Consider the following 18834-nt stretch of genomic DNA (forward strand, 5'->3'; position numbering starts at 1 on the left):
GTGGAAATAAAGTTAATAATAAAGTGGTTAAAAACAATGTTCCCTCTAATTTTTCATGTTTTAAAACATGAAAAACATAAGAGTGGACAGAGCTACTGCCACTGGCTGCCGCGTAAACAGCGCCATCACTGGGAAAGGGGTAAAAAAAATAGAAAATTAATAAGTTTGGATTTTATTTACTGCGCGCCATATGATTGCTGCTGCGCGGAGAAGACGAGAGTATTGCGCAATTGCTTAGAGGGAACATTGTTGTAGAATAAAAGTGTGCCAAAATGTTGAAAGCCAGATTGACTCACCTCAGGGTCAGCGAGGCGTTGCGAGAGACCCACCACGAAGACCAGGTTTCTCTGGACCACTCGGACGCTGGCCAAGTGCTTTCGGTTTTCCGTCACCTTCTGCTTCTTCTCGTTCTGTTTCTGCTTCTTTTCGTTCTTTATCCTCTGGATCTCCTCCTGTGACAGAGGCTTGTACACCGCCGGGTCCTCTGGGTAAGGCTACAAAAAATATTTAAAAAAAAAAAAAACAGGGCAAAGGTCAACAATGGAGTCACTAGAAAGCAAAACTTATACTTTTGAGTCATGCTGGCAAAATGTACGCCACAACAAAAAGTCTAGTGTGTCAAAGTGGCGGCCCGCGGGCCTAATCTGGCCCACCACATCATTTTGTGCGGCCCGAGAAAGTCAATCATGAGTGGCGACTATTTTAGGATCAAATTAAAATAGAGTATAGATGTATATTAAATGTCCTGATTTCCCCCTTCAATCATTGTCATTTTTTAATCCATTTTTTCTCTTTTTTTTGTTCAAAAATAATTTTGTAAAATCTAAAAATATATGAGAAAAAAGCTAAAATAAACATTGTTTTAGATCTATAAAAAATGGAATATTCAGGGATTTTAAATCCAGTTCTTTTAATCCATTTATTTAAAAAAAATCTAAATAATATATCTAAAATGGTCCTGCCCACAAACAAATCGAATTGACGAGTCTGTCACCCGACCGGTGCTACAGAGGATGGATGATAATGCTATTGCACTGGAACTCATAATAAGATAAACCCTCAAAACTCCCCTTAAGTACTATAGACGGTTCCCAATGTTTGAAGCAAAAGAAACACACGCGGCCTCACCTTTCTGCAGGCCGGGCAAAGACCGTTCTCGTCTGTGCGGATGCGATGCCAACAGAAGCGGCAGATCTGGTAGCCGCAGGTGCAGGGGAAGAAGTTGACGTCGTCGATCTCCAGCGGCTCCATGCACAGGGGGCACTCCATGGGCTCGTCCTTCATGTCGGGGCTATGGGACATCCTACGGCGGGCGCGGCGCAATTGACTTTTCAAGCGATCACACAACTGTCAAAAACAAAAACAAAACAAAAATACAGTGTGAGCTATACTTTGTTACAATGTATCAGTCTATCGCTTCATGAACTCTCATTTCCCGCCATTCATTTCGTGATCGGACGTTTGGTCGCCGGACGGTTGGTCGCCGGACGTTTGGTCGCCGGACGTTTGGTCGCCGGACGTTTGGTCGCCGGACGTTTGGTCGCCGGACGTTTGGTCGCTCGTCAAATGTACTTAAGTAAGCAGTACTTGGATAATAAACTCTCTCTTGGATATTAAACTCTCATGAATATAATTTTGACAGCTGGCTTCAACAGTAAACTCTTTCATCATTTGACCGGCAACCAAAAGACCGGAGACCAAACGTCCGAGCACCCACCCATTTTGACTGGGAAGTCCTTCCAATTCAAATGAATTGAGCATCTCTCGTCAATGTCAAGCCATGAGAAGACTCTAAATTGTCCTCAATTGATTCCATACGACTCTGGTCACCAAATAACAGCACTCCCATTCCCACGTTTAGAAAGGCTATCGTGATGCTATCGATTCTTCATTTTCTTTTGCTATGGAGTGAGGCACAACTGCATCAGAACTGTGCGGCTAACTAAAGCAGCAGCTAATCAGCTGATCTTTGTTTTGCAATGAGAGCGTTTAAATGTAACCCAACAACAAAAAATCCCTCAAACTAGTACGACTATGCTATGCTTCCCCGTTACCTAACGAGTAGAAATAGTAACGTATTGTTTGTTAGCAATCATGCTCTACTTAGTGTGTGACAACAGTGGCTGGCAGAAGTTGACAAGAGTCCGATCCAGGTTGACGGAGTACGTTCGAAAGAGGGGAAATCAACAAGAGCCTTAGAAAGCCCCTCCGTGGCTTTCGCAATGCAGTTGTCAAGCCATCATTTGGCTGCTGCACGGTCCAAAGTGTGTCCCATCGGCGGGCCGCCTTCAGACAGATGTTATTTGACCACCGCTAAGGAGAAGCTAACATTAGTCGCCAAGCGCATAAATGGAAGCCGCTCTTTATGTAAGAAGCAGGCAGAGGAAAAGAGGGGGGAAAAAGGCGAACGCAGAGTGGTCGGCGGGTTTGGAGTTTACCATTCAACTTGGTCGTGTCCAAGATAAGAGTGTAAATACGACACGGATATTGACTGCTTTATAAAACGGTTGACACGCCGTGACGTCTCCCCCCCTTCCAAAGTGACAGCTCGCTAGTTGATAACCGACTAGCGTTGGTTAGCCCGGGATGCTAATAGCGGAGGCTTACCGACGCGGCCTACCAATGCTAACGGGGAGCCGGACGCGATTTGTCAGCGAGTAAAAAGCCTGACAGCGCTTTCGTGGGCTAGCAAACACGTCGACGGGGTTAGAGAGGAATCGAGGACACTCGGGGGGTCTAGGATGGGGCCTCCTCGGCCATTTGAGGGGCGGCGGAAGGAGAGTTAGCCGCTCTTAGCAACTTGGTTTAAACGTTAGCGTTACTTACCCTGTCCGTATTTAGCTGAGGATTCCACTCCAAGAGAGTCACGCCGAATTGGGCGGGGACTGCCTGCCAATGTGAGGGAAATGTCCAAATATCTCGAGGCGGCCACTTGGTATAACCGTGGATATGTTGTTCAGTTTAAATAAAAGGCTGTAAATGTGTTTTTGCCCCTGTCTTTTCTTACTATTGAGGAGACAATTTACGCTCAAACCACCATCTTAGCTAGCTTTAAAATAGGGAGGAGGGAGTGAGCACTACTGGACGACACTGAGCATGCGCAAAGTAGGAGTAGTGCATTGTGGGAGATTGAGTACGTAGCTTCAATGGAATGTGGATGTTATTTATTGCAATAGAGGTGGGTTTTGGCTTTTAGGGGAGTTTTAGATTAATGTATCCAACAATTTCAAAGTATATAAAATACAATCAGAACAAAATCATTATATTCATGCTTTTATCTGTTTTATAAGAAATAAAATATACACTACACAAGTTTGTAAATATTCTTTTATTATATCTTCATCACTTGAATAAAAAATATTTCACTTACACAACACTTTGGCCTAAATTATTGGTCAAAAAGACTTAGAAGTGTGTGTGACAGGTCATTTGTCAATACATAGTTACAAATAAATACATTCCTGTGATTAATGTAGCACTGAGCTGAACATGTATCATTTTGTAATGTGGGAGGTACATGTACAAAAAAAGAAAAACAAAAAAAAAACATGCAAGCACGCACACACACAAGCACTAAAAAACAAACCAAAAAAACACACACATTGTAGGCTGAGCATAGTAACTCCAAATACTTTCAGCCAATCCACATGAATGCCGGTTTAGCCCAGCTGTGATTTTGGAGGCAGTCGGGGTGGATAGAGTGCGTCGTCAGCACGGGGGCGATTGGATGCGGGGATGCCAGGGACATACGTGCGGCCAGCAGACCCATGCGGACGCAAGCGTCCGTCTCTCGACCCTGGATGATCCCGGCCATCAGCGCGCCTGCCAAACTGCACCAATGGCAGGCAACATTTTAGCCCATAAATTAGTTAAAACATTTTTTTACGAAAATCAGGAAAAGACTTCCTACCTATCTCCAGCTCCAGAGACGTTCACAGTTTCACATGCCGCCACACTCAAAGCCGGATAGTGGACGGCACATAGCGTCCTTGTCTGTCAAGACAATTGTTAATTACCGTATTTTCACGACTATAAGGCGCACTTAAAAGTCTTAAATTTTCTCCAAAATAGACAGGGAGCCTTATAATCCAGTGCGTTTTATATATGAATCAATACTAAAATTGTTATCACGATACAAGCAAATAAATCAGTGGATAGGGAACACAACAGGTGTCAAAGTTGCGGCTCGGGGGCTAAATCTGGCCCGCCACATCATTTTGTGCGGCCCGGAGAAGTCAATCATGACTTTCTGTTTTCGGATCAAATTCAAATGAAAAGTATAGATGTATAGTACATTTCCTGATTTCCCCCTTTTAAATCAATAATAGGAATAGTTATGCTAGCTACTAGCTAGCTAACATGGCGAATGGATTGTGGCCGCCTGGACTAGCGTAGAAAACTCGCGTTTTCGATGGACAATTGTTCAATTTGGACACAGAGAATTCTGACTATGATGGATTTGTGGGTGATGATGACGTGAGTACATTGTAAAATGTAGTTTTGCTTCCGTTGCTATTTTTTAAAAAAAGTCTTTTTAGCATGTATATTTAAGATTGGTGTATGTTTTGCGTCTTTAAAAATGGTACGTCCTTTTTGTGTGTGTCAAATACAGAACTAGCACTCTTTACTGACACTGCGCCTTTAAATGCCATGCGCCGTATAGTCATGAAAATACGGTACATGATGAATTCAAAGTTTGACTGACTGCCTTTTATTATGAATTGCAACCTAACCCGGGTTACTTGACTTATTATTTCTGAAATTTAAAGCAATGCCTTGTTGTCAATCACAGCAGGAAAGTTCTTACCTTTTTCTGTTTTCTTAGTTTAAGATCAACGGAACCCGCCTGGTGTTCGCCACACACCAACACGCCGTTTTCCCCCAAGGTCACCACCAAACAGTTGATATGCTCCAGCAGGGGGCGTGCGAGGGTAACAGACAGACTCAGGACTTGCTGCAGGGAGTTTGGAAGCACTATTATCCCCCAAAACAATAAAAAACATCCAAATTTGACTATAAGCACATTGAAAATTAGAATAATACAGTTTTTTTTTACCTTCGGGTACTTGGAGACCAAGAGCTTTGTTCATGGCGCATAACTCTGCCAGGTTGGGGGACACGTACGACAGGGACTTCCAAGCGTCGGACCGAAAGGGCTTGCGAGCTTTGTCCGAATCCGTCGGTTCGAACCAAACTGGACAGAGTCGAGACAGATAAAGTAGGACGCTCGATGCTAAGGAGTTTTTTGTTTGCGTTACCATTGATTTCGTGGTTTTTGGCGAGAGAGCAGACGTAGTCGATGGTGGAGGTCGGGATGTTCCCGTCAAGACAAACCAGGGAGGACGACAATAGCTGCTTTTCAAACTGGGACACCTGAGAGAAATTAAAAATTGTCATTAGAAGACAAGACTTGAGATATAATGAAGAAATGTGGTGGTAGGAAACAAACATATTGTTCCGTTATTTGCCGATGAATGTCCATGTCGCCCAATCCGAGACCGAGTTCGCCATTTTCGGTGATGACGGCGCAGTAAGTGGCGGTACTTTGGTCTTCTAATCTCATCACGCCGCTCGTGTTCTGACAGCAAAAAAAAATACAATAATCATTCATATTCAGGAGTGTTTTGGAGTACCGTATTTTCTGTCATATAAGCTGTATTTGTTGCTCCAAAAAATGATGACTAAATCGATGGTACGGCTTATATGCGCATAAAAAGACGACATGCACGAAACTGCAAGGTGATAAAGACGCCAAAACGCAAGAAGATGCCGCTGATATGGTCATTTATATCAGAATAGAAAAAAAGATAAACAGATAAAACGCTAAACAACATTTATTTTGATGTCTATGAATAAAATTCAAGAAAAAACAAACCATATCTTGCATAAAATGTGCAAAATAAGTTTATTGCATTCACCCAGAAATAAAAAAAATGTAAAAATTGTATTTTTTGTTGTTTTTTTGGGTTGATTTTTTTTAATCAATTATTTTTTGAAATCTCAGTTTTTTTTAATTAATTTATTTTCAGGGTTGTTTTTGAATTTTATTTGTTTTTCCAATGAACTTATTTTTTAGGTTTTTTTAAATTTATTTTTTATTTGTTTCTCTAATTCACTTAAAATTCAACAATTATAAAGCAATTTTAAGGGTATGGCTTATACGCGAAAGAGGCTTATATGTGAGTAAATACATTATGAATATGTAGGTGAACATTGTGAATCAAGGGGGCGGCTTATACGCGAGAAATTGTCAAAAACCAATGATTTAAAGGCAATTTTAAGGGTATGGCTTATATGTGGAGGAGGCTTATATGCGAGTAAATAGGGTAAATAAAGACAGACCATATGTTTGCAGTAGTTGAAGACAGCATCACTGTGGGAATCGGCACCCGTGGCTGAGATGAACGTGGGTTGATGGCCCAGACGACTCAGACAATCTGAAATAACACCCCCAAAAAGCCATGAAATTGGCGGAAAAAGGCCACGGGCGAAAACCTACCGGCGATATTGCGTCCTACGCCTCCACAGGACTGAAAAACACTTCCTGGGTTTGTCTGTCCAAACTCGGAAGGACGATAAAAGTTTTATTATTTTTAGTATGCAAGTCAAATAGAATTAATGTAAAATAAAAGTAAATATGGAATATAAACTTACTTGAAGGGTTTTGGTTTTTCCTTTTGCGATAACATCCACGTTTATGCCGCCGATGACAACCTGCAGAAAAATACGAGTGACTTGTTTACATACAAAAAATTTGAAAGATATTTTTGTCATTTGTCCATTTCTGAAAACGTGTAAATAATATACAAAAATATATGGATAAAAAATGAACCAATTGAAGGATTCATTTTAAAAAAATCTAAAATTTAACTAATAATTAAGACAAAGTTTTACAAAAAAAATGCAAATTAATAAGACTTCAGTAATAAAATAACTAATGCTCAATATAATAAGATAAAAAAAATGGCAATAAACTGGGGAAAAAGTTGAAGATATGAATTCAAAATGTTTATTTATTTAACTATTATTTATATATTTACTCATCTATTATTTATCTATTATTTATCTATTATTTATCTATTATTTATCTATTATTTATCTATTATTTATCTATTATTTATCTATTATTTATCTATTATTTATCTATTATTTATCTATTATTTATCTATTATTTATCTATTATTTATCTATTATTTATCTATTATTTATCTATTATTTATCTATTATTTATCTATTATTTATCTATTATTTATCTATTATTTATCTATTATTTATCTATTATTTATCTATTTATTTATCTATTTTTTATCTATTTATTCATCTATTATGTATTTATTTTTTATCTATCGATTTATTTATCTATTTATTTACCTATTTGTTTATTTATCATCTGTCTATTCCTGAACATGTGTAAATAATATACACAAAAATATGACTAAAAAATCAAGTTAATTGATGAATTAATTTAAGAAAAAATGAATTATCTTATAATTAATAATAAATACAACAAGCCATCAGGAATAAAATGATAACTAATGGTCGATAACATAAAATTAAAAATAGCAGTAAATTGAGACAAAAGTTGAAGATATCTATCCAAATAAGTGTTCATTCATTTACTCTAGTTTTATATAAACTATATTATATTTCCCTTTGTCGCTGAAAGGGTTAAAATATCATCTTGACACTCACAATTTTAGAGGAAGATTCTTTGTTTTGTGGCACTTTTTGTGACTTTCTCTTTTTCAAGCGCTTTGACAGCGCACAGGCGATCTGGCTGCCGATTTCTGCATTGTTGCGGATCAGCGCCATATCTAGCGGGCAAAACTAAGGAGCGCTAACCCGCTGACGTTCCGAAAATCTGTTACGAAACGGCCTATTGGACAAGAATGAGAGTTCTAATGGAGGGATACTGGCTTGAAGGGACTTCCCTTCAGTCATCTGGTTGACTCGCTGGAGAAGGTAGGGCGTCACGTCTCTTCCCGTGATCCCTTTCGTGCTGAAAAAGAGAGAAAAGGTGGTTATAAGGGCAGGGCTGTCAAACTCGCTTTGGTCTGCGGGCCCAAACCAATTTCATTTCAGATCAAGCCAGGAAACTCATTGCAAAATGACATAGAACTAACAATAAACCCACTTTTTTCCTAAATATTAGTCACTAATACTAATAATTAGTGCAAAGAATGAGTAAATTATCAAAATGTGTATTAACAGAATTTACATTATGAACAATATATTATGAACAAGAGAATAACATAAGAACATAAATAAATGTCAACTCATGTTGTCTGCACGTACTAAAACACTGCGCCCCTAGCGGGTAATACAAGAACTACAAATTTTAAAGAAAATTCTTTTTTTTTTTTAATACAATGCAGCTTTCTTCCCTGGGCCGTACCAAACCACCAGATGGGCCAGATCCGGCCCACGGGCCGTATGTTTGACTCCCCAGGTAGCTGCTACCTGGTGGAACACTCTAAATTTCCCATAATTGCGATTGGTTGTCCTGTCTCCTTCTAGCATTGCGATTGGCTGGCCACCGAGTGAGTTAGGTGGGATGAGATCCAGCACCCCCGCGACCCTTGTGAGTATAAGTGTTTCAGGAAATGAATGAATCAATGTGTGGATATGTTGACTGAAAACTATTCATTCATTTCATTTCAAAACGGCTTATCCTCACAAGGATCGCAGGGGGTGCTGGAGCGGATACTTTGAATCGGTGGCTGGCCAATCACAGGGCACGAGAAAGACAGGCAATTTAAACTGTTAGCTAGCTAGCCTAGCATGATTTTGGAATGAAGGTGGGGGAGAAAGAAAACCCATGCAAGCCCAGGGAAATATGGATTTTCGCATATTTAGGAACTTAAAAATATATGTATACATTTTTAATAATTACAACCACAAAAAAATCGAATGAATTTGCGATAAATCAAGTCACAATAATGGAGGGAAAACTGTATATGAATTTGAAACCTGGCCTCCGCTACTGCCGTCCGGATGGCGTCTTCTATTTCCCGTCCCGCCGCCGCGTGCTCTGGTGGGATGGGCACAGCTATGAGCACGCCACTTTGGACACCGAGCGTCAAAACGCTCTCTAAAGGGAAACAGACCATAGTTAACGCGTGGATTGAAATGACGGGCTTCAAATCTTGATAACGTCCCATTTACCAATAAGTCGCGAGGCTGTGTCGGGGTCGCCGACCCGGTACGGCGAGCTGAAGCCACTCTGCGGGGAGAAAAACGCTGGGAAATCCTGGGATGCTCCGTAAGTGGCTACACAAACGCCTTGCGTCTCCTGAGAAGTGGACATTGACTTTAAAAAATGTGACAGATGGGCGGGGTCAGCACAAGATAGGATACATATAAAAAAGTGCATCTGTTAACAGTACGTCTTAAACATAAACAGAAAATAAGGACTCATGTATTAACATACTAATCACTCATCTTTAAAGTCAAAAGTATAAAATACAAAGTACAAAAGTAAAAAGGAATGTATTAAGACATATGAAAATGTCATTTAAAAAAGATAGAAGGGCTGTAAAACACCAAAAACTAATAAGAGTGGACACAGCTACTGTCACTGGCTTCCGTGTGACGGCGCCATCTTGGGGAGAAAAATAAAGAAATTTGGACAACATCGGCGGGCCGGATTAAAAAGCCTAATGGGCCGTATGTAGCCCGCGGGCCGTAGTTTACCCACGTCTACGTTAACCCTTACCAGGAACTCCAAGGTGCGCCCGATGTCTAGAATGGACTTGACCCCGGCAGACACCACAGCGATTGGCGTCCTACCCAATTCCGTTAAATCGGCGCTGACATCGAGACCTGCACAAAAACACAAGAAGGGAAATGATGGACAAAGTTAAAGTGAAATAAATTCGGATTACTGTAGTTTCTCGCATATAAGCCGTATTTGTAACCAAAAATAATGAAGACAGAATGGAGGGTACGGCTTATATGCGCATAAATGACATTAGACATGCATGAAACTGCAACTGACTATTTTGGCCGTCTCTGTGAACTCCTCCGATGCCTCCAGTGACAAAAACGGAGATACCAGCTCGCTGAGCTGCAATCAAGGTGGCCGACACGGTTGTCCCCCCAGACAGTCCCTGAGGATGCAACAACAAAGATTTCCCGATGTGTAAAAGTGGCGGCCCGGGGGCCAAATGTGGCCCGGGAAAGTCAATGATGAGTGGCGACTTTCTGTTTTAGGATCAAATTCAAATGAAGAGTATAGATGTTTATTATATTTCCTGATTTTTTCCCCCTTTTAAATCAATAGTAATTTTTTTAATCAATTTTTTGGGGGTTTTTTGTTCAAAAATCATTTTGTAAAATGTAAAAATGTATTAAAAAAGCTGAATTAAACATTGTATTAGAATCTAAGACAATGTTTTTTTTAGCTTTTCTTTACATTTTTACATTTTACAAAATGATTTTGTAAAATTTAGATGTAGTGTCAAAGTGGCGGCCCGAGGGCCAAATGTGGCCCGCCGCATCATTTTGTGCGGTCCGAGAAAGTCAATCGTGAGTGCCAAATTTCTGTTTTAGGATCAAATTCAAATGAAGAGTTTAGATGTATTTTACATTTCCCAAGTTCCCCCTTTTTAAGTCAATAATCATTTTTTAATCAATTTTCCATTTTTTTTAGTTCAAAACTAATTTTATAAAATCCAAAAATATATTTAAAAAAAATTCAAATAAACATTGTTTTAGATCTATAAAAAAAAATGAATATTCAGGCCCTTTAATTCAGTCATTTATTCCATTAATATAAATATTCTATCTAAAATGGCCCGGCTCACGTTGCCTCAAGTGGACGTTAAAGCGGCCCAAAGCGAACCAACCCGAGTTTGACACCCTTGAGTTAAGCGCCCTCACCTGGCTAACCACAAAAGGCAGATCCCTCCGAGAAACTTTGACGGCGTCGCCGCCACAACGGGCCAAAAAGTCCAGTTCCTCGGCGTCGAGTCCGACGTGAACTCTGCCCTCAATCACCCCGACGGTGGCGGGCGTGGCACCTCGGGCCCTGACGATGGCTTCCACCTCTTTAGCCGTGCTGTGGTGTCCAATTACCGTCTTAAAAAGGAGGCGGACCTTCCCGGCGGTTTGTTATACGTCACACTTACCTGAGATTGTGAGGGTAGGGCATGCCGTGAGTGACAATAGTGCTCTCTAGCGCCACCACTGGTCGAGTTTCAGCCAAAGCTTGTGACACCGAGGGGTGAATTCGGAAGACGCCGTCTAAGAGAAGAGGTTTTGTTGTTATTGGTGTGTATAAGGCGAATTTTTATTTTCCGTGCTCTCGATGGGGTTTGGGTTAGGGTTGGGGAAAGTAAATTTTTTGGGATTGGACGTATAAATGGAAATCTTACCGTGGTGAAAAGAGGAAAGTCTTCGAACCATCGAGGTGGAAAATTGCTTCAGCATCTTTTTTGGTGGCTGGAAATATCTTAACAACATCAATAAAATTAAATAATAATATTATTTGTATTTTAAATGTCATTTAAATGAGTTACTTGTCAAAATGTAGAACCTTTGTAGAGCTAAACAAATGATTCAAGATCCAGTAAAAAATAAAACAAGTTTGCACAAGGATATTTTTTGATTAAAAGGGAGAATTTCACAATTTAAGTGTAAATTTAAAGCAAAATATTACAGTGAGGATATATTTTAGACAAATAGCTTTTTCCGACATGCATTCTTACCTTTCTTTCTACTTGGCTTTTCCGCTTCATAAAAATGTTGAAAACTTTGGCCAGAAGGTTGAACTTTAACCCCAAACACAGTTTATACACGTCAAGGTAGGATCAATAACAGACTTTTGCTGATTAACTCAAAAACATTTGAAACATTTGAAAAATTGCATTGAGTTGAACCATTTTTCTTGTCATTCAATTTAATGCTAGTTTTGTTTTTGTGGGTTTTCTCCGGGTTCTCCATTTTTTCCCCAACCCAAAAACATGCAGGCTAGACTAGCTGGTTGTTTATATATTGCAAAAAAAAAAAAAAAAACGACAACAAACCATTAAAGTAAAGAAAAAATAGCTTAAAAAATGGTCATTACGGCAAAAAAAGGATAAAAATTGGTAATTGTCCAAAAATGCAGCACGATTGATATCATTTAGCTAAAGATGCAATAATGCTAAAAAAAACACATCATCAAAAAAATCAATGTTAAGAAAAAAATAGCTAAAAAATGGCCATCACGGCAAAAAAGGATAAAAGTCGGTAATTGTCCAAAAATTCAGCACAATTGATATCATTTAGCTGAAGATGCAATAATCCTAAAAAATAACACAACAAAACTGATAAAGTAATTCAATGTTAAGAAAAAAATGCTTAAAAAAAGGATTTAAAAAAATCAGCAAAAACTGAAGTGGTAATTGCCCAAAAATTCAGCACAATTGCTATCATTCATCCAAAGCCTTGTTGAATAGCAACACGCTATAAAAAATGTCCACCCTTTCCTCAACAGTTGATGTCAAAGTCCTCCACCAACTGCTCTTCAAACCAACGCGGGTTCTTCCTCTGGTACTCCCGGAATCGCTCACATGCCTCCATCAGCGCTCTACCGGCGGGGAACAAGTGGTAGTCCCCCTCGGCCAGACCCGGGATCCTCCGAAGCCGACCCGGCCCTTGCTTTTCGGCGTCTAGGATTCGAAAAAAGAGCTCTTCGAACTGCCCCATCAGATTGTAGCGAAGCGTGACATTAAAGGGCCGGGGGACGTCCTCCGGCGAGCCGATCCCGTCAAAGTAAGCCACCGCGTACTTGTTGAAGGAAGCGCGGCGGAGCAGGCCGGGCACCACCAGTCCCAAAGCGGGGGTCAGGGTGTCGCCCCAGGGCGAGAGGAGGTCTTCCCTCAAGAGGACTGGCCCCCCTTGGCCTCCACACATGGCTCTCCACTTGGCCTGGACCCCCTTGGAGCAGAGGAGCAGGATTTGATCCGAGGAGTTTTCCATTCTCTCTCTCTGCCATTCCAGCCATTGGACGGTGCCCAGGGTTGCCAGGTTGGCGGAATCCAGTAGATCTAAGATGACCTCTGTGCCACATTGGGCCTTCAAGAAGGCGGCGAATTTCAGGATGATGTTTTTGTATAGAGGATGGTCCAGAGAGTACAGGATTAGGACTTTTTTTCTTTCTCGCACCTGGAAATGTTGTGGCGGTGGGTCGGTGGTGGGGGGCGGTAGACTGGGGTCGGCTGAGACCAGTAAGAAGAGAAATGTAAAGAAAAAAATGTTTAAAAAAAACAAAATTAAGAAGAGAAATGCATGGTAATAGTGGATTTTCACGACTATACGACGCATGGCATTTAAAGGCGTAGTGTAAAACAAGCCTTTAAGAAACAGGTATTATAAAGGGTAGCTGTGGTAAAATTGTTTATATATTGGAATCAGAAGGCATTACCTTTATGAGAAGCAGTCCAAAGGAGGGTGAAACAAACAGCCACAAAAATCAACACCACCGCGCCCTTAATCATTGGACTCCGGGTAGGAAAATCTAAAAAAAAAAAAAAAAAAATGTATATATCAGAGATAAATGATTAAATTAATCAATGGGGTCCGAGTAGGAAAAATCAAATAAAACCATCATTCAAATTAATCATTGGTGTCTGAAAAATATAAATTAATTCGAGGGGAATTATTAAATTAACCATTGGAGTTTGAGAGGAACATCTAAATTTAAAAAATTAATAAAATAAAGTAAAACAATCCTTAAATTCATTATTAGGAGTGTGAGCTGGAAAATTACATTTAAAAAATAAAATAAACATCAATTAAATTCATCATTGGGGTCTGACTTGGAAAATCGAAATTAAAATTAAAATAATATAATAAACATCAATTAAATTAATCATTGGAGTCTGAGCTGGAAAATTGAAATTAAAAATTAAAAAAAAATCAACATTTGAAAAAATTAGAAAAAATAATCATAATTTTGTCATTTGACTTTTTTGCATGCATACTTATTGATTAGCAACAGACTAACCATGTTATGCTAAAATAACTTTTTGTGCTTTAAAAAGTGGTAAAATGCCTAAAAAAGGCCCGCAATTTCATGTATTTTGACTTTCTGAGTGCAGCTCTCATGTAACAACATTAGAAAATATGAATTGTTTATGTTTATTGTCAAAATGCTTCCCGACCCGTGGCTGTTTGCAGTACTACTTACGCGAACAGTAATCCACACTCATGTGTTCTGGACGACAACCTTCCTTCATGCATTGGGTAAAAAATGGCTTGATCTTGGGAAAAAAAACCCAAAAATAAATGGTTATTCACTTGGACACAAAGAATTTCTTTACATTTTTTGGATGGTTTAAAAAAAGAAGACTCACCGTGATTAGCAATTCACATTTTAAGAGTTGGGACATATCCAGGCAAAAGGTGACATTAAGAGATGTTGTCTTTTCCTGAATGGGAAATAAATAGGTAGCAAAGCTAAATATAATAGCTGCCTTTAAATTGCGGTTACCTTGGAAACATTCTCTGATAAATGGAGGCGGTGGTTCTGGACGGAAACTTGATATATGCTGGAATGGCGGTCGGCTTCAAATGCCACGACGACAGACAAGATTTGATTTCTCGCCATGGATAAACCAGTGGTGATTCGAGGGTCCCAAAGGCTGCCTTGAAAAAAAGAATTGCAGGCGGTAACTTTCTGTTTTAGTAACTTATTTATGAAGGTGGGAAGGAACGTACCGTTTTCTAAACACATCTGGGAGTTTCGGATGATGTGGTGGCCACAACCTATTCGCCAAAGAAAAGAAAATGATACCATTTGGAATGTCAAACAATGGAGTATTTCATGCTTCAGAGTTCAAATATTTGAAATTTTCTCAAAATTCTGACATTGGGAATTCTGATATTAATCTGAAAATTCTGACATTGATCTCAACATTCTGACACTGTTTACAAATTCTGACATTTTGGGAATTCGGACTATAATTTCAGAATTCTGACATTGTTTACAAATTCTGATTTTAACCCCAGATTCCAAATCCAGATTCCAAATCCAGATTCCAAATCCAGATTCCAAATCCAGATTCCAAATCCAGATTCCAAATCCAGATTCCAAATCCAGAATCCAAATCCAGAATCCAAATCCAGAATCCAAATCCAGAATCCAAATCCAGAATCCAAATCCAGAATCCAAATCCAGAATCCAAATCCAGAATCCAAATCCAGAATCCAAATCCAGAATCCAAATCCAGAATCCAAATCCAGAATCCAAATCCAGAATCCAAATCCAGAATCCAAATCCAGAATCCAAATCCAGAATCCAAATCCAGAATCCAAATCCAGATTCCAAATCCAGATTCCAAATCCAGATTCCAAATCCAGATTCCAAATCCAGATTCCAAATCCAGATTCCAAATCCAGATTCCAAATCCAGATTCCAAATCCAGATTCCAAATCCAGATTCCAAATCCAGATTCCAAATCCAGATTCCAAATCCAGATTCCAAATCCAGATTCCAAATCCAGATTCCAAATCCAGATTCCAAATCCAGATTCCAAAATCTCAAAATCCATATCCCAAATCTCAAAATCCAGATTCCAATATCAAAATCCAGACAATGTTCCAATAATTCTGAGGTCATCCTCACAATTCTCCCTTTAAAGTCCAAATCGTGGCCATCTAACAGGCTCACCTGGAATGGTAACTTGGGTGGTGACGGCGTATTCTCCGACATCGGGCAGCGGCAAATGAAAAGCCGACATCAGATAGGTGTGAGCCGCCTCCACCACCAAACCCGGAAACGAAAACGTCCACTGAGTGAGAAAGACGGTCTATTAACGTCGTGACCTACTTTGAAGACTTTGAAGACTTACGTGATTGGAATCATTGAGCTGCCGATGGAGTCTGTAAGACAACTGCAGACACAAGCTTCCATTCGTTTGTCGATCCACAACGCGCAGACGTGTTCCACGGACTTCCAATATGCTGGCTACCAGGATATAGCATTACAAATCTGAACTTTTTAAACAGAAAAAAAATGTGTTCCTCACCATCCGAACTGAGAATCAATGTCACATTCAGGATGGGAACGTCCACGTGGTGGTCCTGAGCAATTCCCACCTTGCTGGGACCCCATCCGGGTGGAGTGGGCGTGTCTCGTCGGGACACCACTTCCAAATTGTCAGTGCAATTTGCTGACATTTTGGGGAAAAAATGGTGTTTGGGTTACGTGGAAGGCTATTTTACATACCTGGCAACCTTTTTTTCCTGTATTTTAGACATAATTTTTAATAAATGGATTAAAAGAACTGGATTAAAAGCCCTGAATTTTCAGTTTTTTATAGATCTAAAACAATGTTTATTTTCGCTTTTTAAAAATATATTTTTAGATTTTACAAAATGATTTTTGAACTCAAAACACAGAAAAATTGATTAAAAAATGACAATAATTGATTTAAAAGGGGGAAAATCAGCATATTTAATATCTATTTCTATAATTTTAATTTGATCCTAAAACAGAAAGTCACCACTCATCATTGACTTTCTCGGGCCGCAAAAAATGATGCGGCGGGACAGACATGGTCCCCGGGCCGCCACTTTGACACCATATAACATTTGTACGGGAAATTAAAGTACGTTTTTAGTAGAAGAGATCTGGTTTTAGCCATTTGGGCTCTAATCTGGATAGTGTGGGTCACTGGTAGCAGACGAAAATGTGATTGTTGACTGTTAATATTGTGATCATTTTCACTCTAAAAATATAGTGTGTTAACAAGCAATGTCAAGCTATCAGTGACAGGTAGCGACATCTTGAATTTAGTGCATAAAAAACTTTGGGAAATATTTTAAGACTTTAAGGTGAGGAAATATGTATAAACCGTCTTGTTTATTATTGCTTATTAAGTGGAATTGCAATCATTAATAAGGGGAGCAATTAGCTGACGTTAACAGGTATGTATTTATGTTCAGTGTCTGTGGATTTAAAGACTTACATGTGATTACGCAGCTTTGAAGACCCTGAAAAAGACAAAAAATGACTTGTTAGGACTGAGGAATGAGCTTTCTCAATTCAAACGGTTAAATTCTTACCAGTTGCCTGCAGTCGGGCTTCCAAAGAAAATAAGATCCAAAACCGGTCGCTAAACAAGAGTAAAAGACTGCAATATTCAGCATCATCGTTAAATTTGTAAGAATTTGTTGTTCGAAGAAGACCAGTGTGAATTATAGAAGTGGATGGTCACAATCAGGAAGGTTTTCATTATCAGTTCAGGTCATCAGTTCGCTTGCGTTGACAGGAAATACGGCTCAACATTTCAAAGACATTTATTTTATAGGTAAAAAAACCTGATAAATACATTTGAAACATCTGAATTTTGCATTCCTAAAGGGTCTTGCCTGCACGTAGACAAATTCAAAAAGAAAGTCACGTGACCGGTATGGCCAGGAAGTGTGTCTGTAGTGGTTTACACAACTAAGCATGTTTTTTACCGCATTTTCAGGACTATAAGGCGCACTTAAGTCTTAAATTTTCTCCAAAATAGACAGGGCGCCTTATAATCCAGTGCCCCTTATATATGGAAAAACATTAAATGGTGTTTGGTCTTTGTCACCTTGCATTTTCGTGCATGTCTTATTTTTATGCGCATATAAGCCATACCCTCGATTCAGTCATCACATTTTTAATCTGACAAAAACGGCTTACATGCGAGAAAACACAATCCATCTTCCACCTTCTGCCGACTATTCCAATCCTTTGACCAATGACCCCATTTCAGAACTTAACTCCGACACCCCCTAGCCGCTAGTTATTCTTTTCCTCGTTGTGTATCCTCATGTGCAAAGCCAAATACCTAGCGTTAGTCACCTTCTTGCCGCAAAGGGAACAAGAATGAACCGGTTCTGTGTTGTGCGTTTTCCTGTGAGAAGCCAAAGCGCTTTTTTTGTTGAAAACGTCGCCGCAGACCGAACAGGAGAACGGATTCCCCTTAGCGTGAAGGCAAGCGTGTTTGGAAAGACTGGAAGAGTGCCTGAATCGTTTCCCGCAAACCGAGCAGCGGTGAGGTTTCTCCCCCGTGTGTCGCATCATGTGCAAGACCAAAGCGCTTTTCCTGGAGAACTTCCAACAGCAAAAGGTGCAGGCGTAAGGTTTCTCTCCGGAGTGGCTCATGGTGTGCCTCTTCAAGGCGCCTCCGGTCGTGTACGTTTTGCCGCAGTCACCGCATCGAAAGCGCTTCACGTGGCCTGGGGACTCGTGGTTGGATGGAGGAACGAGGTGGGAGGAGTCTGTGATCAGGGAACGGGAATGTGGGTGGAGTTGGCGTGTTTCCGTTGTTGTCAAGATGTCGCTTTGGGGCTTCGGCTGGCGTGGGTACCGATCCGGTTCGGGATAAACGCGAGAGGGCTCCACTTCATATCCGGCATTGGTCCGGGATTCTCCCTCTTGGATGCTCCATGTTTTTTCCACTTTAATGTTGCAGGGCTCCGTTTCTTTGTGCACTTCTGCGGGCCAGTCATCTAGCTCGGGGTTGATTTCTTCTTTCTTGATTGCAGGTTGCTGGATGTCTACAGGAGAGCAAAATTTGTTGAATGTTTGAAAACAAATGCAGTGTAAAAAATGATTTTTTCTCCATTTTGTAGCCTGAGGACGTATTGTAAGTTTTGGTTAGCTATTTTTGCCGAGGTCAATTTTGTTGAATTTTAGTAACGTAAACTCCAATTCATGTGTGCCGGACCATTTTGGATATAATATTTACATATTTTTTTAAATAAATGGATTCAAAGAACTGGATTAAAAGCCCCAGAATATTCAGTTTTTATAGATCTAAAACAATGTTTATTTTAACTTTTTTGATATAACTTTAGATTTTCCAA

General features: G+C 39.8%; 3 protein-coding genes across 4 annotated transcripts in view; all 3 read right to left on the bottom strand.

Annotated features, from left to right (window-relative positions):
* Positions 1 to 3097, bottom strand: part of cnot4a (CCR4-NOT transcription complex, subunit 4a) — a 10937-nt gene extending 7840 nt beyond the window's left edge. For both annotated transcript variants that reach the window (XM_077711279.1, XM_077711278.1), the window contains exons 1-3: positions 2827 to 3097; positions 1129 to 1347; positions 297 to 494 (exon numbers count right to left, since the gene is read on the bottom strand). In XM_077711279.1, coding sequence (XP_077567405.1) covers positions 297 to 494; positions 1129 to 1302 — 372 coding nt within the window. In that variant the 5' untranslated portion in view covers positions 1303 to 1347; positions 2827 to 3097. The remainder of the gene's footprint in view (positions 1 to 296; positions 495 to 1128; positions 1348 to 2826) is intronic.
* Positions 3098 to 3346: 249 nt separating this feature from the next.
* On the bottom strand, positions 3347 to 11751 carry LOC144192131 (uncharacterized). Its single transcript, XM_077711186.1, has 19 exons — positions 11709 to 11751; positions 11376 to 11452; positions 11130 to 11244; positions 10882 to 11059; positions 9998 to 10109; positions 9716 to 9822; positions 9166 to 9292; positions 8971 to 9091; positions 7914 to 7999; positions 7693 to 7814; positions 6655 to 6714; positions 6500 to 6563; positions 6343 to 6437; positions 5450 to 5578; positions 5259 to 5373; positions 5057 to 5194; positions 4808 to 4974; positions 3911 to 3993; positions 3347 to 3830 (listed from the first exon to the last, which is right to left on the bottom strand). Exons 2-19 carry the CDS (start codon positions 11428 to 11430, stop codon positions 3635 to 3637), a joined length of 2070 nt encoding a protein of 689 aa, XP_077567312.1. The 5' UTR covers positions 11431 to 11452; positions 11709 to 11751; the 3' UTR covers positions 3347 to 3634.
* Positions 11752 to 11881: 130 nt separating this feature from the next.
* Positions 11882 to 17768, bottom strand: LOC144192116 (interleukin-17 receptor A). The gene is made up of 11 exons (XM_077711166.1): positions 17053 to 17768; positions 16956 to 16980; positions 16014 to 16157; positions 15837 to 15952; positions 15656 to 15776; positions 14704 to 14751; positions 14477 to 14631; positions 14340 to 14414; positions 14174 to 14246; positions 13409 to 13501; positions 11882 to 13202 (listed from the first exon to the last, which is right to left on the bottom strand). Exons 1-11 carry the CDS (start codon positions 17137 to 17139, stop codon positions 12472 to 12474), a joined length of 1668 nt encoding a protein of 555 aa, XP_077567292.1. The 5' UTR covers positions 17140 to 17768; the 3' UTR covers positions 11882 to 12471.
* Between the last annotated feature and the right edge of the window lie 1066 nt (positions 17769 to 18834).

The sequence above is a fragment of the Stigmatopora nigra genome, unplaced genomic scaffold (assembly GCF_051989575.1).
Source record: "Stigmatopora nigra isolate UIUO_SnigA unplaced genomic scaffold, RoL_Snig_1.1 HiC_scaffold_25, whole genome shotgun sequence".
NCBI classification, from domain to species: Eukaryota; Metazoa; Chordata; class Actinopteri; order Syngnathiformes; family Syngnathidae; genus Stigmatopora; species Stigmatopora nigra.